The sequence below is a fragment of the Gambusia affinis genome, linkage group LG04 (genome assembly GCF_019740435.1).
Source record: "Gambusia affinis linkage group LG04, SWU_Gaff_1.0, whole genome shotgun sequence".
NCBI lineage: Eukaryota > Metazoa > Chordata > Actinopteri > Cyprinodontiformes > Poeciliidae > Gambusia > Gambusia affinis.
The window spans coordinates 7,641,611-7,666,541 of NC_057871.1; the positions used below are offsets into that span (position 1 = coordinate 7,641,611).

At 37.2% G+C, this 24,931-nt stretch overlaps 1 protein-coding gene across 2 annotated transcripts in view; it reads left to right on the top strand.

Moving 5' to 3' along the window:
* The first annotated feature begins 1,404 nt into the window (after window positions 1-1,404).
* The window catches only part of spock3 (SPARC (osteonectin), cwcv and kazal like domains proteoglycan 3), a 32,233-nt gene continuing 8,706 nt past the window's right edge, over window positions 1,405-24,931 (top strand). The window contains exons 1-7 of one of the 2 annotated variants that reach the window (XM_044115543.1): window positions 1,405-1,500; window positions 7,690-7,756; window positions 9,369-9,632; window positions 9,785-9,907; window positions 21,875-21,883; window positions 22,019-22,058; window positions 24,297-24,405. In XM_044115543.1, the coding sequence (XP_043971478.1) occupies window positions 9,785-9,907; window positions 21,875-21,883; window positions 22,019-22,058; window positions 24,297-24,405 (281 nt within the window). In that variant the 5' untranslated portion in view covers window positions 1,405-1,500; window positions 7,690-7,756; window positions 9,369-9,632. The remainder of the gene's footprint in view (window positions 1,501-7,689; window positions 7,757-9,368; window positions 9,633-9,784; window positions 9,908-21,874; window positions 21,884-22,018; window positions 22,059-24,296; window positions 24,406-24,931) is intronic. The other variant, XM_044115544.1, reaches the window with a different exon arrangement.

Genomic DNA, 24,931 nt, shown 5'->3' on the forward strand with positions numbered 1-24,931 from the left:
TCCCAGTTCCTCAGCAATGCCATGAGTCATCACATAATGCTGCTTAGCTATTGGTCAACGTGTCTCAGTGTTCACTTGGTACTCCGGTGGAAAAAGGGCTTGTATGGGAACTCTGAGCAGATGTGACTCCATGATGTGCTTCATCCATTTTTCCCCCCTCTTACTGTTTTATTCCTCCTACAATGCTATTGTCTTTCCCCTTGCCTTCTACCCCTCCTTCACCTCAACAACCCCCTCAGATATCAGGTGCGTTACCTGAGCTTCGTATCAATAGTTTATTACCCTGGGACATCCAATCTACGGAGCACAGTCAAACTCTCCCATGGAGAGTCGTGGTGGTCACGTCTGTGTCTGTGTGTGGGACAAGAAAAAGAGAAAGGTGGAAGAAATGGTAAAAAAAAAAAAAATAAATTGAGCCATTTTAAATTCTAGATTGCATTAAATTCTGGATGAAATTACTGGCACCAGAGCGGTTTGTATGCTCATAATAACTGTACATTATGGCTGATTTCAAATTTTAACATTTTTCTGTGGAACAACACCAAACTAGATAATTAACTCCACCACAATAAATGCAATATTTAAAGTGGAATAAAATCAGAGTAAAAATAGAATAATGGAAACTTTTAGCATTCAATACATGTACTAGCTCTAGAGGACAAGTTAGAGAATTGCTTGATACAGATAATCACTATGAATTTGAAAACCAATTGTTATAAAATAAAAATATTCACAGTGTGTTTACTTTTATTAGAAGTTTATTAATCTTACAAGGTTTAATCAGTTTATTATATCAGGCTTACAGAGTTATTGCTCCTCTTTTTCTGAAATTATCTAATTTCAAAGACAAACAAGGAAGAGAGTTTACCTTTGAAATGAATTAACAAATGTTGAATATTACTACAGTTTCTGAGAAAAATTACTACAACCTATTGAACAGTTTACATACACTCATTTGGCACAAAAGTGAGTACACAGTGGAATGATGATACCAATTAGCAACTTTCATACATTTAAATACAATAATGAAGTGCACAAATTTACTTCATAAACTTCACAAATATATGGTTAATATTACAGTTTTGTAATGAAATTATATATACTCAATAACCTTTTTTTAATATTCCGTCTTTGTTTCAACTAATCAAAAAAAGTAATATCAAAAATGATCAATATATATTTTCAAAATGTGCGGCTTGATCCTGCGAGGGGAGTTATTACTTTTTGTTGGCATTTCGAGTAACCATGGTGAAGTAAGTAGTGAAGAACGAGCCAAATTCAAATAAAAACAATTCTAACTGATACTGTTTTGTGTCAGGTAGACTCAGAATTGAGATAGAATTTTGTCTGCCCCTCTGTGTCTCACTCACACATAACAGTTTTCAGAGGATTAATTACCATGGCAACGGAACACTGAGGAGGGGAAAGATGTAAAGAACTACAGAGACCCCACCTTGACAGAACACCTAATACAGACAAGATGGCAGAAGAGCAAAAGAAGTAAGTTCCATAAGACTCATGAAACTTGATAACTTTAGGCTGTCAAAATAAGAGCATCACAGCTTATGTTTTTTGAACAATAACAATATTTGTTGTTGATCTGTTGCTAAGAGATAAGAGCATTTTCTGGTAACCAAGTGCCACTAAGTAATCATCTGATCTTTACTTTTGCTAAATTTACCAATTGTACATTTTTTGTGTCCAAGCAGATAAGCAGTATTTCAAAAGAGCTTATGTTTTATAAACAATAATTGTCCTTGTTATTAATTTGGTGTTAAGAGATTAGCGTTTTGGGTTTTTTTCTGAAAAAGAAATGAGATTTTTACATTTGTGTTGAATGTCTGTTTTATAATATATTTACTATCAATGACCAAAAAAACCCCCAACACATTTTCACTTTTCCGCAAAATTTACCAACTGCCCAATTCTTAAGTAGTATAAGATAAGTAGGATTTTAAAAGAACAGAGCAAATCTTATAATTTTTTGAACAGTAATATTGTCTCAGCGACGCGTCACGGGTTCCTCTGCTATGTTTGTCACACGTTCATCACCTCTTCATTAATGCTGTGAACAAACCAACAACCATTCAGGGAGTATCCTTTCTTGTGTGTGGGTGCGCGCACGTGTTTTTAAGCTGTGTGCTTAACAGAGGAAGCCAAGGCCGCAGAGACACGGAACAATGTTGCTAAGAGATGAGCGGATTTTCTGGTAACCAAGTGCTACAAAGTAAACATCTGATTTTTATTTTTGCACAAGTAAAAATCAGAAGGCAGTGCTATAACATTAGTAGAAACATTAGCAGGCAGTGCCTTTGTTCTAAAATAAGCTTTTTAGCATTTTTTTATTATTATTTATTAGCCATGTTTAGCACACAGAATGGAGGCAGTCAATGAAAAAAAAACATGCTAGCCACTGGCAGCATTTAGGCTAACATTAGCATTTTGGCTAATTTTAGCTTTTAAGCTAAAGGCAAAGGTAATTTTATTTATATAGCACATTTTCAGCAACGAGGCAATACAAAGTGTTTTACAGAAATTAAAAGAAAGTACAAACAAAATAACAAACCAAAGGAAAGAGCAAAAGCAGAAAAAGCTAATAATAATGAGCCAAAGTAGTCTATGAAATTATACAGTAATTTTAACATACTGAATGGAGTAAGTCCATGTTACACAAAATGCTTGTGACTCTCCACATGCTAGTAAGTACGTTTTAGTTTGCTTTAGCATTGATGCTAATTTTTAGTATATGAACGCTGGGTTCCAACAGACAAGCACACTGTTGCACACCCATTTAGATTTCTTCAGAAATGTTCTAGTTTTCGTATTTAACCTTCTGTCTGTTCACTGTTTAGGGCTGAATTCAACTGTTCCCATGGTTGTTTCTCTGTTCCATGATTTAATTTATTTTCCCTGCCTCTTATTTTTGTCTATAAACCACAACCTTCTTCAGTTCTGTAAGATTTCGTTTTTGTGAAAAATTTCAACATTTAGATGGATGTCTGTGTCTTGTCTCTACCTTGATGTAAACACTTCATGACAAGGAAACAATCAATGAGTTAGTAATATATGTCAAACACGAGGATGTTTCCATACAAAATTTGAGAAAATCCTTAAACTCCTTAACATAACTCACACTCATTTATTTGCAGATATGACAATTATTGGTATGAACCAAAGAAAGATAGCCGAAAAACTATGGTTCTAAGATGCTACATTCAAGATTAAACATAAATCATCATAATTTTTTATGTTCATTTATTTGAAAATGGGCATTTGTTGGACAATAATACCACATAAATTATGTTGTAAAACAATTTTACTAGAGATGATGTGGATTACTGGAAAAAGACAATTTAGAACCAAAAATAGCTCCTACTTGGCAGAACGTTATGGAATATCATGCACGTACATGTCAGTGGCTTAGGTTGTTTGATGAATAAGCAGCAGAGAAGGTCAAATGGTTGAAAATCTTCCTTTCTTTAATTAGCCTCAGGAGATGCTTGCGGTAAGAACTGCAAAAGATCTGCATGGCTCATTGTTGAACACACAGAGTAAGAATGTTTCTGTTCTCTTGAAATGTGCTGCAGCATGTCCACCTCTTTTTTTACAGCTTGGAACTCATTTTCACTGACAATTTCTTGTCAGTTAAAGTTTTCAAGTTCCATGCCTTCGCTTCACTTACGACTTACATTTCAGTCTAAGTGGGAAGGCACTGATAATTGTTACCAGCTCTCCACATAAAAGCTCACTGTCCTCTATGTTTCTTATGTGACATAACATCACATAATAAATCTAGCTATGTTTTCATACAAATGTGGATAGGATGATTTTGTATTCAGTACGATTTAGAAATCTTACCATGTAATATGGAGTAATAAGATTCAGAAATTAAATGGCCCAATTTAGCATTTTAAAGGATATGACCTCTGGCCTGATTTCCATGTGACCTTATTAAACAGCATCCATGGTTAAGCAAACATTCATCACCAAAATACCACAAGCTGAGTAGAGTCACTTTGTTAACATATCAAGTATATCATACATAAGTTGCGTTTGGCTGCACCTCCACCCTACAAGGTGAGCAGGATACATATATGTCACATTTAGCAGGAAATCAATAAAGTTTAGAAATGGAAGAAATGGAATGATTTTTTTAAATGTTTTTCTTTGTATTTTTATATATAATCCCTTGCTTAAATTGTGGATAAGTAAAGTCACAAAATGTTGACAAGTTTAACAAAGCAATGTAAAAACCATGCCACCCAGTAATTTTATTTTGTAACAGGATTTCAAAATGAGATTATGTTACTGGAATGAGTTAAGGCTTTTTACCTCAGATGTTTGTGTCTGTAACTTTTACATTCTGTATCATATATATAATGCAAATATCTCCTTTTTTCACTATGCACCCTGTCATTCTCGCTTCTTATTTAGTAAATTACAGTCTGACAGTAATTTGACTTGTGGAGAAATGAGGATTTGATAAGCACTGCCACAAGACATCAAATCTTAATCATTTGACTGTTTTTCCTGTCTGCTTGATAGCATCAGTGAAGGTTTAATGGCTAATTTGTTCTTATCTAAATTAGCTGGAGACACTGGTTGTGTCCTGGTTTGCAGGAAATGTAGTACAATGATTAAATAATTATGGATGTAATATCTCATAGTGTCCACTGGGTGGAGAACAAACCCAGTTGACTAAAAGTAAGAACAATATTCTCATAAGATAATACACAAGAGTAAAATGAGCAAGGAAATTCAAACTAATCCTTTCCAAAATCACGAACAAACATGTGTATGTTTCAGAGGTTGATTTATCAACAGCATATGATTCTCACAGTCTCTAATGTACATCATGTTGTGTTCTAAGCTTAAAAAAGGACCTAAAAGAGAACACAATATGTAATTTCTGATTTTCTGTGATTTTTAATTGTATTTATCCTGCAGGTTTGACTAAAAATACCAAATCTGTTTTCCAAAAATAGGTAAAAATCAATAAAAAAAATCATCACTAGTTTGCCCTAACTTTAGAGCCATTTGACTACAACTTTTAGTTGTTTTCTTGTTTCTTGTACAATACTGTTATTTCTTTTACTAGATTTGATTAACCTGGAGTAAAGTTCAGCTGCTCTTGATGGATTTTACTGATATTTTCTCATTTGCATTATTTAATCTAAGCTAAAGTTTACAAAGAGGCTACAAAGGAACAACATTAGCTTGTTGCACAAAGGTATCTGTTCAGGGAAAAAACAACAGTGACATAACTAAATCTGGAGATTAAACACAAAACTGAAAAAGGTCACGTAGTCAAGAGAGTATAGACTTGTGAAAGTTTTGCTCTTATGGCTAAAGTCTCAAAAATGTATTTTCTTGAAACATAAAAATACTATTAACATGTTTTTCTGGAAATAAGGTTTTCCCTTTAAATTTTCAAGAAGAAATCTCAAGCAGGTAAATCCAGACCTTTGGTATTTTGACATGTTACATGAATTACATGCTGAAATATTTAAAAACTGTGTCCTCTCTTCCATTATGGGTAACTGATTATTAGACGTTATAATCAGTGTCACTAATTTAAAAATCTATGTTGCAAGCACATATAATTGACGTTACACCCAACTGAATCTGTTCTGTGCAGTGCTTTGTGTTTACTAGTGTGCACATGGACAAGAGACGGAACAGACAGGGTTAAGAGGACTGCTGTCCTCCATAGCAGCCATTTTGAGGATATTTGTGACTATAAGGTCAGTGTTTTAGCCTCAGGATGAAAAGCTAACAGCAGAGTAATGACAGAGGGGGAAACTGGAAACAGGAGATAAAACCAAATGGGTATGGTTGAAAAGGTTGATTATAGAACCAGTTTGCCATAAAGCAAAGGAAGGAAAAGAAAGAGAACAAAGAGGTTGAGGGAAAAAAGTGAAGTCAAAAAAGCAAAGATATCTCTGAGAGAAGAAAGGAACTAAGTATTTACACACAATGAACTACACTTTTGCTGTTTTATGTCAGTTTGTATTTTAAAAACAGAAATATTTTTGTTTCCTATTCCACAAGAATAAAACAATTTTTAAAAATTCTTCATTTCTTCAAAGTTACAGATTTGCCCTAGACTTACTATGTACTCAAACAATTTAAGAAACATAACACTGCTAACTTTTTCGCATCATTTAAGATAAATGGCTCCCCATCTATTAATGACTTTTAAAGCAACATTGTAAATACTCTGTGTCCTTGTGTGACATCAATGAAAAAGAAATCAAAAGAAACCAGGCAAGATAATGAAAAAGAATATTCATACTTCCACATTTGATTTACCTTTGCAATAATCAGTGAAGCAGTAGAGGCCCTGGAAACTCAGGAGTAGCTGCAGAGATCTGCAGATGAGGTGGAAGAATATGTTGACGTGACAACAATTACACCCTGAGCAAATTGTGATGGAATAGCCGAAGAACAAAGCTTCTTTCCATCAAAAGAACCAAAGTGAAACTATTTCTAGAAAAGAAAGATAGAAAGAGGTTCACATAAAGAAGTTTGTATTTGAATATGGTTGTGGATGGTAACATGGGCTAAACAAGTCAATTCAATTTCTTTCTTTAGGTTCAGTTTGCTTGGAACAGCAATCAGCTGTAAGCACAAAAACATCTTATGTAACAGCAATAAAGACCTGAAAGCAGTCTGTGTTTAATAGTTTAATTTTTAGTGAATTGTGTTGCCAGAAATACATTTCAGTGTTGTTGTAATTTCTTCGGTATGATTGTGATCATTTCAGTTCTTCAATTTTTTCATTGTTTTTAGAGATTTGGCTTACTTTCACTTTCTCCTTACCTCACCACCCATTTTTATCTTATTTTCTCTCTCCCTCCATCCCGGTGAGCAGGTGCACAGCGACAGAGTCACTGAGCCATGAAATCTCTCCTTCTCAAGACACGTTTCTTGCCTCTCCTACTCAAACACACACACACACGCTTACCCATGCAAACCACTATTTTCTTCTACCATTTTTCCATTTTCTTCTCTCATTTACCTTATCCTTCACTCCTGTCCTGATCAAAGATTCAGAAAACAATGTGCAGTGTTGATTGTTTTACTGAGAGGATTACAGAAATTCTAATGTCAGTGGGATGGAAAATGTTTCCAGAGTTTCATTAGCAACAACAGAAATCTTTGTATGCACGCCCATGCATGTGTACGTGTGTGCAGCCTCTGCTGCATATGTCTCTGACCACATCTACATCTTTAATGTCTCAGTCTGAATAATGTATGAACCCTGCGGGCTGGAAGACGCACATACACATTTTCCACCGACACAGAAAGCACAACTAAATACTGAGCCACAAAAAAGTTCAAACTAAATGCTTTGTTTTAAGATAAAATCATCTTTTGTGGATCAAAGAGAGCGAAGCCGAGTTCAGAACAGACCAACACATCCTGTTCTTTTAACCATAGTGGCTTTTCTACTACCAGCTTCCTGTTTACATGCTGCAAATTTCCTCTCGACATGAACTCAGGCTTCACATAAAATGTCTTTCTTTTCTGCCTGCACCTGTACTTTTACGTGCTTTTACAGCTGACCATTCAGCTTGTCACTAGTCTTGTATTGCTCTCTCTTGTTGTTCGAGGGCTTCAGCCGCGCACAATTTAAAACTTCTTATTTGACTTTCAAATGTCTGCACTCTGTCATTTTTTTTTCAGCATACCCACACACACTTGGCTTTTCCTTGGCCTCTTATGAAGATGAAGATGTGAAACTGCGGTCAAGGTTGGTTTCCACGGCAACAATGCATAATGATGGCATGACCCACCTGACCAGCAAGCCTCTCTCCTCTGCTGCTATGTATGAAGACTGCTGGAATTAACAAGCTTCCGCAAAGCTGAAAGTGATTCATTTTAAAAGTCGTCACGTTACATTTTATTTAAACACCACAAAACATTTTGCATATATTGGTTTATGAAGTTTATAAGAATATAGATTTCATACACAATGCTTTATTTCCAGTTAACTTTGTTTTGGAGTTTGTATTCTTTCAATTGCTTCAACCACAATAAGATATACAAATCCCCAGACAAAATCTATATTAAAGGGTTGATATTAAATTTGTTTTGAGCTTAGTTGGAATCATCCCTTAAAACAATCCTGACACAAATATTCTATGGTAGCTATCTAAAACCTTGAGAGTTTATGTTCCTATAAAACCTGGAATGCAACAGAAAAAAAAAAAAACGGCCACTGAAGAGCCATCCAAACAGCAGGAGAAGGCGCCCTCAATTATTCTGTCATACGTGAGACAATGGTTCACTGGATAGTTTAATGAGGAGGAAAATAAGTGACTCACTTTGAGTTGTGATGCATATTTATTAGGCAGGGACCCAACTATTCAAATCAGTTTTTAGGACACATGCAGAGCGCATATTTTAGATAAACCTGCTTTATAACTCTCCAGGGTCCCTGGGAATTTCTATTTTTTGTGTTTTATTTATTATTACTTTGTGTTTGAATATTTGGTCATGCAAAAATTCAAAACTAGCCTGCTTTTATATTGTGAGGTGGATTTAATTTTTCATTACTGTTTTTATTCAAGTCTTTCATAAGAGAGCAATCTGTGGATTTTGCCATTTGTTTTGTAGGTTTACCCTTGGAAAACATTTCCTTTTTTTGAGAAATTGGACTTAAAAAGGTCTTCAGAATTTAACATTTTATTATTTTCCATGCAATGTAGATGTCTTTATAAATCTACTTTAAATCAGCAATTTTAAGGGACTTATTTTTATATTTTAACTGACAAAATAGGAAATTAGCATGTTAAAATTTCGGGAGATTTAGACATTTGGTATTTATTTTCAGAATTAAAGCTAATGTATTACTTAAATTGGATATTCTGGTTATTCTTGTTTTATTTTGTCATACGAATTGCTTTTGTGCCTGCCGAAAGACTAGAAAGCTATCAGGCTTTAAGTAGAGACTAGCTGCGTTTTGAACTTTGCATGTCCCAGAGCCCATTAACCCCTGCAGCGGGCGGCTGCGCCTACAATCACAAATCAATCAGGATGGGCTATTGGGAGCGTGGAAACCGTGCTATCTTGTGGCGTCACGTTAGACTGGCTGCGGCTGATCTCTGCTGGGAATGTGAGTCACTTCTGGCGCAAACAAAGCCCACCCAGTCCCTGTTGGGATTTGGAGCAAAACACAGAAAAGCAGAACAATAATAAAGGAAATCCAAACTTTTACTGAGTAAATGGTAGGGTTTTTTTTTTTTTTTTTTTTTTATTATTATTATTACTATTATTTTTTAAATTCTCAACATTTTTTCCAACTTTCTTTATCTAAATCATATTTTCAATTAAACGCGACTGCCGTTGTTTACTTTATTTAGGAATAGGATTTGAAGAGTGAATCGGTGTAGCGATAGAAAGATAGTAAACCTCCGCACTGGAGAGACGGAGCGCCGGGCACGCGTACGGTGACTTGCGCGTTCCCGCCCGCCGCTGCGCACAGACAGCCGGTGCGGAGACGGAGAGAAAGAGAGAGAGAGAGAGGGAGGGAGAGAGAGAGAAAGAGAGAGAGAGAGAGCTGATATTAGTTGTGACAGAAAGCGGCGTCAAGCACATACCGTCTGAGGAGCAGCTGCTGCGACAAGGTGGGTTTCAGAAAATATATTTTATTTTGCTCACACCAAGATTCATTCGGCTTTGTCGTATATTTGGAGCGCTTCTGTTTTCAGCGCGGTTGCCATGTCCTCCAGCTTGATCCAGCGTCCTCCTCTCCGCGCTTGTTGTTGTGTATCCGCAGATGCTGAGCGTCGCCGTGCTGTGTGTGTGCGCCGTCGCCTTTGGGCACGTCTCCGCTCGCTCGGACAGCGGCAATTTTCTGGATGATAAGTGGCTCACCGGAAGATGGGATAAATTCAGAGATGTAAGTGACGTTTCAGGGTTTTATTAGCAGATAATACCCCCCCACCACCACCATCACCCAACCCCCAACCTCCCAAGTCCCCCCTTTTTTCCCCTCCTCACAGCCTCACGCATTGGGTTGAGATCATGCGCTCCTCGTTTTCATCTCGTTGTCTCAGCGACGCGTCACGGGTTCCTCTGCTATGTTTGTCACACGTTCATCAGCCTCTTCACTCAGGCTGTGAACAAACCAACAACCATTCAGGGAGGATCCTTGCTTGCGTGTGTGTGTGTGTTGTTGTTGTTTTTTTTTTTTAAGCTGTGTGCTTTACAGAGGTAGCCAAGGCCGCAGAGACACGGAGCTGTCTGTGAGTGGCCAAAAAGGGCCCAAATAGGTAGAGACAGGGCCGGACGGAGGATGACTGGAACCCTGAGGAGAATTGGATCTGGAAGGCCAGGTTTAGTTGACACTTGTTTAAGCATCACGAGGTGCAGCTTACTGTGGTTAATAAAAGTTACAGATATAAAGCCATTACAATTTATCACCATATTGTTCAAAATAAAACTTTGAGTTTAGTTTTTTCTGAGTTATAGTAAGCGCCACCACTTCTCCCCCACCTGCAGCTGCACTGTGCAAGTCCACTGTTTGTAAGAGACTTCTATAGTCAAAAAGAAGAAGAACGGGGAAAAAAATAGGCATTTGGCATTAATTGTGAAAAATACTGTGAGTCAAGGAGTGGAAACTAATTTAGGTAATTAGGTTTCAAACTGCAGTGTGCAAAATGTCTCTTTAGGGTTTATTTGCACCTCGGCCAGTTTGGTACCTGACTTATTGGACTTCAGTTTGAAATTTCCAGGAACTCTTATGTGTACTTTGATAAATGAGGATTTGTAATAATTTTCTACATTCGGCAGTCATATTTTGTAAGAGTGAATTGCCCCAAACATGAATCAGAACCTGTATAATTAGAAATAGGGTGTAAAGCGAGAATTTAGTTAAATTCCATAAAATAATATAATCTATAATCTAAAAATGTACCTGATGTTTGAATCGCCGTATGATGACACATGGCACTGCTGCCTTTCTGCTTTACTTTGCATGTTCTTCCCATGAACATCGGTTCTCTCAAAATACTCTGGCTTCCTCCCATCATCCAAAAACATGCATGTTGTGATAACTTGGCTTTCTAAGTTGTTGTTAGGTGCAGTGAGTGCGTGTGCCAGTTTCTGCCATGTGTGTTTCTGTGTTACCTTGAGGTGGAGTGGCTACGCTTCCAGGACGTAGCGGCCCTGTCCTCCATTTACCGCTCAACAGACAGACAGAGAAACAGGGCAGAAGAAAACACCAGATTTGTCCATTTGTATATTTCACTTCACAATTAATCAAAAAATATTTGTCATCCAAGTCAACTATATTGATACGCAACTACATGTGGGAAGAGACAAAAGGGGAACGTGGGTAAATGGGGGAGGGGGATGTTACTAATTGGCAAAGGGGGGAATTGACCTGTAGCTGTCTGGTAAGCAACCAGCTGTGGGCTGGCTAGCCTGACAGATAGCATGGCTAGTTAACTAGCAAATATCAACTTGTTACATTTGTAGAAAAGAGAAATACCAGAAAATAAATAACAACAAGCAATCAGATGAAGTTATACAGTCATGTTTTGAATGTTTGTGTAAATAGCTTGAAACTGTGATATTTTTTGCTCAAGGTCATCATACCATGAGAATCTTACAGATCTTCATTCCTATGTCAAATTCTGGTTCTGCTAAACACATCTATCAAGTTATTTATTTAATATATTCAATATTAATTAAATTAATATTTAACATCTTAGATTAAAAAAAAAAATCATATTAATTATCTGAAGCAATGGGAGAATTGGATTTTTAAAAATGTGTTAGTTCAACTGAGTGAATTTAAAAGTTGACATATTTTTGAAAATTATACCACAAAGCAAACTATGAAATTTATTTTTTGTGAGAATTGTGCAGCTCTTGGCAATCTCTGACTGGCCTTGCTAGCAGGGAGTTAAACTGTGTTTTATTTGCACTAGTCAGGTGGTCAAAGTTTAAAATAAAAACATTTGAAATAGGATGAGAAGAAAAATCTTGCATCACCAGGCTTCTCCAAGTTCAGTACACCAATGTAAGTCTCATTGGTTAGCCTTTGTGTTCTCTGCTGGACCTCACACATCAAAATTGAGAATATGTGATGTTTATTTTAACAAATATCTTCAGTTTAGTTCTAATCAAAACGTTCAGGTTGTTTTTTTTTTTTGTTTTTTTTTATTGAAACAAACATCTGCAAGTCAATTTCCTTAATTAAAATGTATAGATTTTCATTACCTAATACCTATTATTTAAAAAAACAAAAACAACTTTTTTACAATTTGGCTACAAAGATGGCCCTTAGAACTTCAGCCTGTGAAGAAATGTAAGCCAAGACAGGGATGTTGTGAATATATTGTTCTTATTACTATTTCTCTATATTTGGTTTTGTATGAATGATACTAAAAAATCTCAATAAATTATTAAAACACTGAAAAGTAGAGCATGTCCTCTTTCAGATGGCATCCTTGTGGGATCATTAAATGAATATTACAGGCTGTCTGTCTGATTAGGCCTACCTGTAGCCTACATATGTTTCCCCAGTGATTTGCCTCTTCTCTCAGCATAACAGCGATTTACTGTGAAGTGATCTGGCTGATTATGCTGCTGCTGAAAGCCCTCAGCAGCAGACTATATGTCAGCCACCATTAACCTGGCATGCTAAGGCCACTTAGGGCTTTAATGCTCCTGCAGACTGGAGGATAATACCTCTGATCATGTGGTCCTGTTGCTCAGTTTGCTGCAATTAATCATCCTTCTCTGCACTAATTCCTGTATCGATTTAAACAACCATTTAGTAAGAAAATGCTGCGTGTTTTTTTAGGAGTGTTGTTATCCTTGTTTCGTGCACTGGGCGTCTTGAATGCTGCTTCTCAAGATGTTTTCAGCAAGTAGCCGCTGCTGTTGAAAACTATTGAAATTACTGCTCTGTGCTTCACATGGTCTGTCTTCTGCTAAAAAAAGATATCGTGCCTCTAGCCACAAATTTAATGGTTCCACAAGCTCAACAGAGTGCATGCTTCAACTTGTACTCACACACACACACCCACGCACGCACACACACACACACACACAATAACAAATATGAGCTTTATGTGCAGCAAAAGGATCGGCATGCACATCAAGCCTAGAAACCATCTTTTTGAGAAAAGAATTGTCGTTGGCTTGAGTCAGAGAAACAACAAGGTAAAGAATTGGAGTAAAATAAAGCTACACACCAACCTCAATAGAAGGTCATTTCCTGTGTGCTACAAATGTAGGATTTATAGCTCTACAGCCAAAGAGAGATACAGAAGTGTCTTTCTATTTCTTTTTTTTTATTCGATTTTTCATCTCCTTTAGTGTCGGGACAGACGTTTTCTCTGCTAGCCACGGCAAAGCCCTTAAGCACAGGTGGACCCATGTGATACGCCTCAGGTCCTAAATTGGATTATGCAAATACGCATTCAGGAACAAAAGGTTGGAGAGTAAATTTTACTGGCCATGTGCCTGTTCTATTTATGGTTACCTCCTTTCCTGAAATAAGGAGACAGACAGAAAAACAGACATAGCCCCTTTCACAATTATTCATGCGTATTTTTCACATTTTGTCATGTTTCAGCCAAAGATTTCAATAAATTTCACCGTTATTTTATATTATAGACCAACATAAAGCATAGTATAAATGTGAGCTTGAAGAAAAAGAATGCATGGTTCAATAAAAAATAATAATAAAAAACCCCCATAAAGCTGAATAGTTTGGGCTGCACACATAATCAGTACAGAGCTGGGTAATAAAATTATAGCAATTTAGATTTTTCTTTGACAGATATATAAGAAAATGTATATAGTCCTTCAATATACAGAAAAGATGATAATAAGTGATAATAAAAGCTTCTCCAGTTTGGAACAATCATATGGCTGGACTAGAGAGACTCAAAGTTAGGTTGACACATGCAGCACAGTAGCAGTCAGACTGGCTAACCTCTAATGTTTGTGTAGCTGCAGTCTCTTAGTTCGGGTAAAGGGTACGGCATGACTGGAAAAAGAAAAGAGGGTCCTAAAGGATGAAAAAACAGAAGACACAGTGAATGACATATTTAACAGGAATAGATTACCGGTAGTCATGTGAAAGTATTTTGGCTATTTAAAGTCAGACAGAAAACAAAGTAGCATGCTCTGCAAATTATGTCGAGCGCATGTTCTTAGGAAGTCGATGAATACCACCAATCAGTACGCCCCTAGTTAGAATTTGTTTGTCTCCGTTTATTTTAGTCATTAATGTTTTTGTCTTTGAAAATTGCTAAAGTCTACAATGAGGATATAAAGATTGAAATTTGTTTCCTTTCCAAGCATAGACAGTGTCTGTTTTATTTTGATTGTTTTCCTTGAAAGCTGCTAAAATTTTCATTGAAGATATAAATTTTCTTTTGCTTGTTTATATTTCTTTTTCTTATTACTAAAATAAAGCAATATTTCAAATGAGATAAACAAAGGAAAAATTTTAAGAATTTATATTTAAATTCCTATTTTATTTGTTTGACATCAACAAAAAGTGTTTTTGTGTTTATTCTTCAGTACTTTAAATTAAATATACCTCTTTCATTAATCCAAAGCATGGAGCTAAGTACAGAATAATGAAATATTTGAGGCTGAAACAGACATGACACTATAGCAGAGGTTCACTTTCCGACAGACCTCTAAGTTTACAGCCAGAACTACAATGGAATGGTTGAAAGCATTTGTGCCTTAGAATGACCCAAAGTTTATAGCTAAACTGAGAATTTGACATGAAAGATATAAAAATTCACATGCACTAAAAATGTAAATGAGCTTCAGTTATTTTGAAAAGAAAGACTCTTATTTGTTAAATGATAAATAGAAAACCATCTTTTCCCTATGTGACTAGAATTGTGAGTACTCTCATAAGGCAGTATGTAGATATGATAATTTGTTCACTTTCTTGCTTTAACCTTGAGGCTTGAATCTCAGCAATAGAAGTGGAGCTCTCTATATTTGATGTCTTTCATTTCCTGTTTCAGGTGCTGTCTTCAGCTGAGTGTTTTTTTCTTCTTTCACCCAGTAGCACATTGTGGAAGGTATTTGTGTAAATGCCAGGGGGTTTGAAAATGTTCACTTTTTATTTTGCAAGCACTGCAGACACTTGGACTTGTATCCCTGCACAGCTGCCGAGGCTGAAATATTTTCAGAAACAGAACCCAAAGAAAACTTTCGGGATAATTGCTTTAGCGTTTTGCTGTACAATTATATTGCTAAAGCTAATATTAATGGCTGCCGAGACCTGGGGCCTGAGATAAACTCAGGAGAAAGATTATTGTAGCAATGAAGGGAAAAAAGTTGATTTTCTGGCCAGATGTATGCGTGGTAGGCAAAACTTGGAAGTGATGCCAGTCTGATTTATGCCGCCATGCGTAATAGAACAAATGCGTCCTCTCCTGTCACAACACTGCCAAGTTGTACATTGCACGCTCTGTAGAGGTTGCACCTCAAGGCACAGTCAGCCTTGAGGTGCAAGGCTGACTGTGATTGGAGTGACACAAGCTTTAAACACAAACACAATGTAAACTGTAGTTCTGTGACACACTGACCACTTAGAATTTTATTTTCAGGGGCTTAATAAAGTGGCAGAGGCCTTTTATTTGCATCTATTGTTATATGACAAGACATTGTTTCAAGTAAACTACCCCACTGATGTTAGATGGAACAGTGGACAAGCAGTAGTGTAAAATCAAAAGAAGAGAATATGGTAGCCACACCTCAGTTCATCTGTTTGTTTATTTGACACAGAAAAAACTCTGCAATGAGTTTCTAATCTAGGGGGTAAAGCACACAGCAGACGAATCCCAGATATCCCACTTATGTAACTTTTGACTTCAGTTTTGTCCTACACTGAGATTATTTGCCATGTCTTTGCTTTCCATGAAGCTTTCGCTTCCAATCAGTGCTGCTAAAGCTGATCCAATAACCAACATACCGTATAGGGTTCTCACAATCACAAATTTGTCAAGTCTTTGCCTAAATTACTCCTGGGTAGTCATTCTGTGCGGAAACTATGCCTGTAGTGCAAATTAAAGTTTATACATCAAGCAGGTAGTGTAATGTTGCTTTTATTTTGCTCTAAAAGCCATCACTGGATCTCACACTAAGTGCACAAGATAGAAGCCTGGCTGCTGACTTACTGTAAGCCCTGTTAGGATGGCTGCCGAGACCTGGGGCCTGAGATAAACTCAGGAGAAAGATTATTGTAGCAATGAAGGGAAAAAAGTGATGGATGATTTGTGATGACAGAGACTTGATTGAATGGTTTACCATGAGAACAAAATAATGTCCTGGTTAGGCCAGTCTCATTAGAAGAGTTTATACTTTAAAAAAAAAATCTTTCTCCCATTCTTTATGTATTTTTTAGTGTCCGTGTGTGTCCTGTGTTGTTTGTGTTGTGGAGTGTGAATGATGTTGGGAAGGTACAGTGCTTGAGGCCTTTTCCACTTCAGAGCACCTTGGTATGAATTTGCGCGTATTTTGTGCGAGCATGCACGCCACAAGCTTTAGCAAGAAAAACAGCCAGTAGAATCTAATATGCAGGTCTCCTGTAGCATGTTGGTTAAAAAAAAAAAAAAAAAAAAAAGCAGCAGATTAGAGACAAAAAGAAGCAATTGAGGTATTTAGGAAAGGTATAATCAGACCAGCTAAGGTGAGAAACACCTGGATTTTTCTTGTGGTTACACACCCAACGAGCCCACTGTTGTGCTTCACTTTATTTTCACATCCCTTTTCACATTTGGCAATGTTAGTAGAACAAATGTCAACTAGTGGACACAAATAGATGTGACCAGCTGCTTTCTCCATGTTACACTTTGAATGTTTCTGTTCCTGATTTTTATGCTCTGAATCAGAAAAAAGTCTTCTTTTTTTCTTCTGTTCGTGTATGTCTGGAAATATAGGATAGTGACACAAGTGTAAGTATACCAAGACATGGGCGCCCACCTAAACTAAGAGGCTGCTCAAGGAGTGTATTAATCAGAGAAGTAGCCACTTGGTTGGTTGTTTTGAGAAGAAGCCATTAGTCCCTTTCAGATACACTTATGTATTTCAGTTATTTTTAGAAGTATTTGATATGCCTCTAAAACTGAAATATCAGTATCTGCCTTAAACTGTAAGGGTGTAATATGGGATTGCAGAACTAGTGTAACGCAGCACAAAGCAAAGAGAGCTGCAGGAGCGTGTGTGCAGGTCCACTCAGAGCAGATACATCATAAACTGCCAGAATCTGATGAGGATAATGGCATGCTTAAGTTGATGCACAACAACTTTGTGTGTGTGTAAAGCACTGAATGCATCTGGACTCACGCCAAGGGAACTCCTCAAGGAGAAACCCACCACAGAAGAAGGCTGCAGGTTGTAACCTGCACACCTTTTGCGATTCCAGCTACATGATCTAAATGATTATATGGCCTGTAAGCTTTGTTTGATGTGAAGGTTGGTAATAATTTTGGAACTATGATGTGAAGGTGGCTACTGAAAGCCACAGAAAGTCCCATTTAAAATTGGCCACATGAACAAGCACGTGGAAGAAGGTCAGATGAGACTAAATTTGAATTCAGCCACTCTAAATTTACATCCAGAGCTACAGTGGAATTGTTTGGTTCAAACCATTTTTATCTGACAGAATGACAAAGTAAAATTTCAGACCTGTATCCAATCTGTGGCAAAAATAGATTGGCCAAATTCTCAAAGAACAATGGGCAAACATATTGGTCTCTAGATGTGTGAAGATTTGAAGCTGTAAGAAAAGGTTAAAGGTGATTCAACACAGTGATTCAACACAGTGTTAACTAACTAAGAGGGAGTTTAATATAAGTGCTCACATTTTCCAGATTTGTATGTTGAAAATATCCACGTACCCATTTCACCCAACTTCAGTATAATTTTTACCTTGAGCCAGTCTTACCACATCAGATCCCAACAGTGTACACTGATGTTTGTACAATGTGAAAAAATGTTCAGTGGTATGAATACTTGTGCTCAGTGCTGCATTAAGTGTTTTGAATCTATAGTTGAGTTAGTGCTCCTCCAATTATTTAACGTGTTTAATGCTGTCAGATTCCAGCTCTCACATTGGGTGTTCTGTGGTTTGTTAATGGGACCATATTTGGGTGCAGGAAGTGCTCTCGTGTTTATTTGTTTGTTTGGATGTTCTTCTGTGTTTGCGTTGTTCTGTTCCGATGTGTCCGTTGAAGCCATTAAGGAATCCGACCGCAAGCACTTTCGCTGTCTTTCTGCTGTGTTAGCTTCTCTGGAGGGCCCGGCCTCTGTAATGCAATGTTCTCATTATTCTGTCTCAGCATGCAGAGCTAGAAAGGAACCGACAGACATTTTCTTTGCAGTTTTTTATTGCATAGGTGGACAGTAAACAGGGAAAGAAGAATGGCATGGGTGCAGAGGAGCCTCTGCTGAATAGGTAGAGGGTTAAGGAGATCAACAATGCAGGGCAGAAAGGAGAAATTAATTTGCAGAAGAACAGGAATCGACCCTGTGCTCCTTAGAGGAAGAAAGGAAGTGACACCCAGATAAAGTCATTGTTTTCCTTATTTTTTTATAAGCCAAGAGAAAAATAGTGAGTTCATTCAAAGCCGAAACTAAGGGCATGTTCATAACTCCATAAACTCTGCTGCAGGAGATTGTTTCGGACAATTTTGACCTACCAATACTGATTTTAATTTCAGTCATAAACTTCCATTCATCCATCCATCCTGTATACCTAGTGGGGTTGGAAGGGGTGCAGGTGCCCATCTCCAGCTAACGTTGCGGGCGAGAGGCGGGGGTCCCCCTGGACATGGGGGACATGGGCCTGTCCATTGCAGAGTCGTAAACTTTTAAAGTAAATTTCTGCTCTTACTTCTGTAAGGGGCCACCAATTAACTTACTTAACTTTACTTAAAAAAAAAAAAAACATCTGAAATTATCAAGTAGGTTGATGCATAACAGAATTATTTGAAGCAGAGCATTTCAGTGAAGAAATATGATGATTTTAAACCGTCCTCACCCAAGTCCCAACTTAAAAGGTTTACTTCCGTTTCCTTAGACGCCATTGTTTCATGTTTTCAAAGCCCTCTGAGCTGCATAGTGCAGCAGTTTCACTTGGCTGCCTTTAGGTATTATCTTAAGGTTATGTTTAGAAACAATTCAAAGCATTTAAAGCTTTTCTGGTTTAATAGTGTCATGGCTTTTTCACACTTCATGTATTTCCAGTCAAATTCATCATAGCTCCCACAAACATATTAAATTGTGCATTAGTCTGATAATTGTCTGAATGTAATTGTCTCAGTACTTCATTATACATACTCAGGTGCATATTTATGTACTGTGATACACCGCTGTTCTGAAGTAATGTTTTTCCAGTTCTTGTACCACTGTTGACCTAAAATTGAAAATGCTTAAACCCCAAAGTTTAAAATCACCAGATATGAAAAGCTGCACTGATAGCAACCTGGATGTCAGTCTTTAACTGTATTGAAAGCAGTTAAAGGAATTTGAAGGGTTGAATGCTTTATTTATTTATTTATTAAACTTTTATCAGTGACTAGGGTTAAGAGTAACATCATCCAAACGTATTGAGCATGTTGGGACGGAGAATAATGGGACTCAGAACTTCTGAAGGCAAACTGCGTGAAAGTATCCATGAGAGGGACTGACTGTGAATGATAAACACAAAAACAATGGAGACCTGTGAAGAAACAAGAAAAGCCTATCACTGTGGTAGAGAACACAGTGTATGCACCCGAAGATAGACAAAACGTCTTTGGAGTGAGACGTCTGAACTCACACTGGGCTAAACAACTGAGCGTTCACTATTTCATAATCCCCTTTTACATTTGAATCAGAAGCCAACACCTGCTGGGATTCTCTGTGGCTCGTCCCTCTATTAAAAGCCAGCAAATCTCTCACCTTGACGCATTCCAGATTTAGACTGCAGGCCTGCAGTCACAGGGCACTGAACTGAGTCACTACCTCAGGGAAGATTTATGTGAAGTATCTAGTTACACAAATGTTTCACCTGAAAAAGCTCTATTTCATAGCTTTCCTAGCTAGCTGAAGAGGTTTAAAATAATATAGCAGTGAGCATATGTTAACCCTTTGAGGCCCTGCTCTGATTTGGAGTGCATTAACCTCCAGAACCCGACGGACCCACCGGTGGGTCCGTCGGGTTCTAGAGGTTAAGGAAAACATGGAGGAGAAGGCTCTTAAAAGTTTTTTTTATCCATGTCAGATGATGAGTGTTACAATGACTCTCAAAAGCCTTTGCACACCCTGGCATATATACATAAAATGGCTTAGAATTGACACTTCTCATGATTAGTACTATTGTACAATTGCAATTTTATCCTTTGCAACCCTTCTGCAATCTTGCCTAACCTTTTTTATTTTTCTGCTTTCACTTTAATTAATATTAGGTAGAAAGCAAAGAAGAACTAATGTTGAAATGAGATAAAAAGTTGCACAAAGCAAGAGTGTGCTCATTCAAGCAACAAGAACGTGAGGCTTTCTTCTATAATTCATCCCTAACAGATTTGTGTGATTGAATTCTCAGGATGGGAATTTTTTCCATTCATTTATCAGGGCCTAATTTTTTCAGACGACAAAAGCCTGGGAGTTTGACAGCAATGCGTGCACTTTAGAAACCCGTTGTGTGTGTTTATAAGTGTGTTAAAGAGCAGAGCTGAGAACCTCAGAATGTTACCATATAGCAGTGGGATCCGAGATCAAGGCCTCTCCATCTTGTTAAAGTCAGAGCAGTGCTGACTCTGTTCTTATTCTTCTCTTTATATGAAGTCCTTTTAGCCACAGAGAGCAGTTTCTAAGGAGGCCCAAAAAAAGTTGCCTCCAGCAGATCACAACAGACCTCAATCTGCTCTCCAGCTTTTATATTGCAACCCTTTTACAAAATTCAACATGTGGCCATTATCTTCAGTGGGAAAGGGTATAGCCAACGTTCAGTCCCATACCAGATGACTCTGGCTGGAGGAGTCTCCCGTCTTTATTTGCTGCTTCTCAGACTGCTGCTGTGTGAGTAAGAATTCCTCAGAAACAAGCTTAAAAACAAGTTTATCAACTGAAGCATCTGGCACAGGAACTCTGAAACCCACAAGAGCACTTGCCTGCAAATAAAAAGCGGCAAAATAAATCTTGTGTACCTGTCAGCAGGGTGACTTGCACCACATTTTCAGTTCTGCTGCATGTGGAGCAGAAACGTTCAGTCTCTGTTCAGAGACTGAACGGATTGACCTGACTGAAACTTCGACACCAAGAGTTGTTTTTTTTGTTCGTACAACCTGATCGTTGCTTTTATTTACTCTTAAGAATTACATTCCTTTAGCTCATATTACCTTCAATGTTCCATGCACAACTACAGAGTTCTGAAGTATATTTTTTAGACTCAGATGTTTTATTTTTGTTAATAAAAGTTTAGCTAGTTAACCCAATTCCTTTTATTTAATAAATCACACAAGGTGAAAAGACACATGTCCAAAAGAACCAGTGTAATTATTCAAACTGATTAAAACCTGAAATATATTTATCATTTTACATATTTATCCTAGAGTGAAAATCTTGCTATTACATTGGCTAATTTCTTGTAAAAAATAATCCAAAATCTTCCCAAAGATTTAAATGTTAACACATATCATAAGTGAAGATGATGAGCAGCTAGTTTCAAACCAGCACTTTATAACCCTGCAAACACTTATTGCTACAACAATATATAATGCAGTAGCATGTGTAGTTTTGTTTCCTAGATAGCCACATGCCTATTTTATAAGGCAATATCTATGTTTTAAAATTAATTCCTGGTTCTCTGTCTTTGTAATGCTTTCTCCCAAAGGAAGTTGAGGTTTGTATGATGATTATTTTGGTATTCTGCATTGAAAACCTATATTGTTGTGCCTGTAGTGAACAGTAATACCTTCTCAGAATATTCTCTGAACATTTTTTTTCTGATTATGTTTATTGACTAACTGTGTTTCAGGAGCCTGGAACATGGACTCCATCCAAGCCCTTCGATCAAGGTGGGTGAGAATGAGAAAGAGCAAAGCCCCGGGTGCTTTAGTTATGTAATGAAACAATGAAAAAAAAGGAAAATACACCAAGAGCAGCTCACTGACCTCTAATTGTTCTGAGGTTTCACTAACTTCATTCGAGTTGCAAGTGTTATTAAATTCCCAGAATTTGAAAACAAATGCCAATTTTATAATACAAGATGTAGATGATAAACACATGTCATGAAAAAATGTTGTTTGGGCCCATAAATATAATTTTGATCTGAAAGCATAGAATTACAAGATTAATGCAAATGGATAAGAAGCAGCTTTTGATGATCATTAAATGGTGCATAGATTACTGGCTGACAGATTAAAGACGTATTTTACAACTATGATACATTGCTTCTATGTTGCCTGTGGTTGTATCTTAAAGTTCTTACTTGAACTCCAAACTTGATATATCTTGGTTATAAAATGACTACTATAAGTGGAGTTAGAAGATTTCAACAACAACAACAACTAAAAAAAAAAATTGAAATTAATTAATAAACTTTCCAAGTTATTTTTGGGTGTGATGGATAAGGCTAAAATATAATGCTTATCTAAAGTCTTACAAATTGAGAAATTTTATAAGACTGTATTATTGTTGCCAGAAAAAAGTGTTTTGTCCAAACAGGTGTTTGTTCAGGACAACTTTAATGTGCTCTTTAAACAAGGATTAACCAGATTAAACTGTCACAACACTTCACCTTAGACATGCAGATCTTTAGCATTTGTTTCTTAACACGTTAACTTGCTCCCCCTAATGAAGTTTTCACCTGCAACGGTTTGCCCTAGTGATAACTTTTGCATGTTTTGACATGACTCTTTGATGATTTGGCTCATAACATATTTTAGTTGACTTTTCCAGTTGTTTATGAGGTTTCGCAATTAACCTTGGCAAATTTATAGACTACTGTTTCAGCTCCTGCCTGATCACAACACTCAGAGGAAGTGACATGACTCTCACAGACAGAGCGCTGCAGCCAGAACAGGCATTTTTCTGTGAATGTGGGTGAAAATCCTTAGATTCTTGGGAATACCCAGGTCAATTAAATCAACAAAATGACGTGCATAGCCTTTTAATGCAGTTTTACAAACAGAAATGTAATGGTTTTTTGTGTTTATTTTTAAATCAGCTGCTGAGGTTGTGGACGCAGATTAAATCAGTCAGTGCAACAACATCGGGTCAGGATGCATTCCGTTGAGCATCTTGACTCAATAGTGGGGATTGGATGGAGAAGTTCCTACGAAAAGAGAAAAACTCTTTTCATTTAATGACACCAAGCAGCTAAAACCAGGAGGATTTTTTTATTCTTTGATCATCTCATTGCTATTTGTATTACAGACCGTGGTAATCTCCTGCGCTCATCCAGGCACACCAGGACATGAACATATCCTCTCACTTATCAGTGTATCGTCAACCCCCCCCCCCACACACACACACACACGCCCACGCACACACACGGCCAGGGAAACAATAGCATTAGGTAGTGCGTTGGAGGATGGAGGCAGGATAATCTGCTAAAGCTGCTCTGAGATTACAGTAAGGTTCTTTCGAGTAGAGGTCATTCTCAAACTGTCCTGACCGCAGCCAATGGCTTTGGATCTTGCTCTTAGCTGTGTTGCTTAAAGTTGACATTGGATCAAAAACTGTATCTACCGAGATCAAACCATCTCCCAGAGAATCAGATGTAAAATCAGCTTTTATATATAATATACTTGCTCAAATTTACACAAGATCAGATCCATCAGTCAAAAACATGAACAACTCTCCTACATTCAGGCTGCTGTAAGATCAAAAGTAACCTCTAAAACCAGCACCATCTGTTTTTAGCTCTAAGGATATTTAACAGTGTTACGGTGTTCTGTTCAGGGCAGCAGAGACAGCTAGTAATGTACAAAGAAAGAATGACTGAAATAAAAATGAAAACTCAAACAGATCTCACATATATTCATGTTGCTTAGATCTTAAAAAGTAAAAGAAAAAAAATACATTTATATATATACAGCTTAACCCAAAAGCTTTGATGGTGCATTAAAAGAACAAAAGGAAAAGGAAAAGGAAAGTGTATCCGTGGAGGATTTTTCCTTTTTCTTTGTTTACCCTCGCAGGCTTTTGCCGGCTGCTGTCGAGGAAACTGAGGTTTCAATTTGTTGCAGTGTGCACACACAAATGCACTTTACAGAGTTCTCATCATATAAAACTTTGTTCTGTGTTTGTAGCTCTTGATCCAGCCAAAGACCCCTGCCTGAAGATCAAATGCAGTCGTCACAAGGTGTGTGTAGCTGAGGATTACAAGACTGCCTCATGTGTCAGCCAGAGGAGAGTTAGGTAAACACACACACACACACATTACGTCTTTCTATCTTCACAAGGGCTTTGCTTTGATTTCCATTCATTTTTCATTAATTTCTATTGCTTTAACTCACAATTAACCATTCACAACTCAGTACTAAATCTAGCCCCTTTTATGACTTGTTTTTTCAATGTTTCAGGTCATCAATCAAATTTTAACATCAAACAAAGATAAACTGAGTAAATAAACAAATAGTATAACATTGTTCAAATGATAATTTTCTTTATCTAAGTGGGGGTATTATGTACTTTTAAGACACATAGTGCCATTTTATATCTCAATCAATTAAATATGTTACCTTCAGTAGTCATGAAAATAGTTTTTTAGTTTTTTTTCCTCCCCACCAGGGGGTCTTTGACAGTAGGCTGACAGGAAAGGGGGGAAGACATGCAGGAAATGTTGCCGGGTCCGGGAATCAAACCCACGACGGCCGTGTCGAGGACTCAAGGCCTCCAAATGTGGGTCGTGACCACAGCACGCCCCAGTTTTTTATTTTTTTTT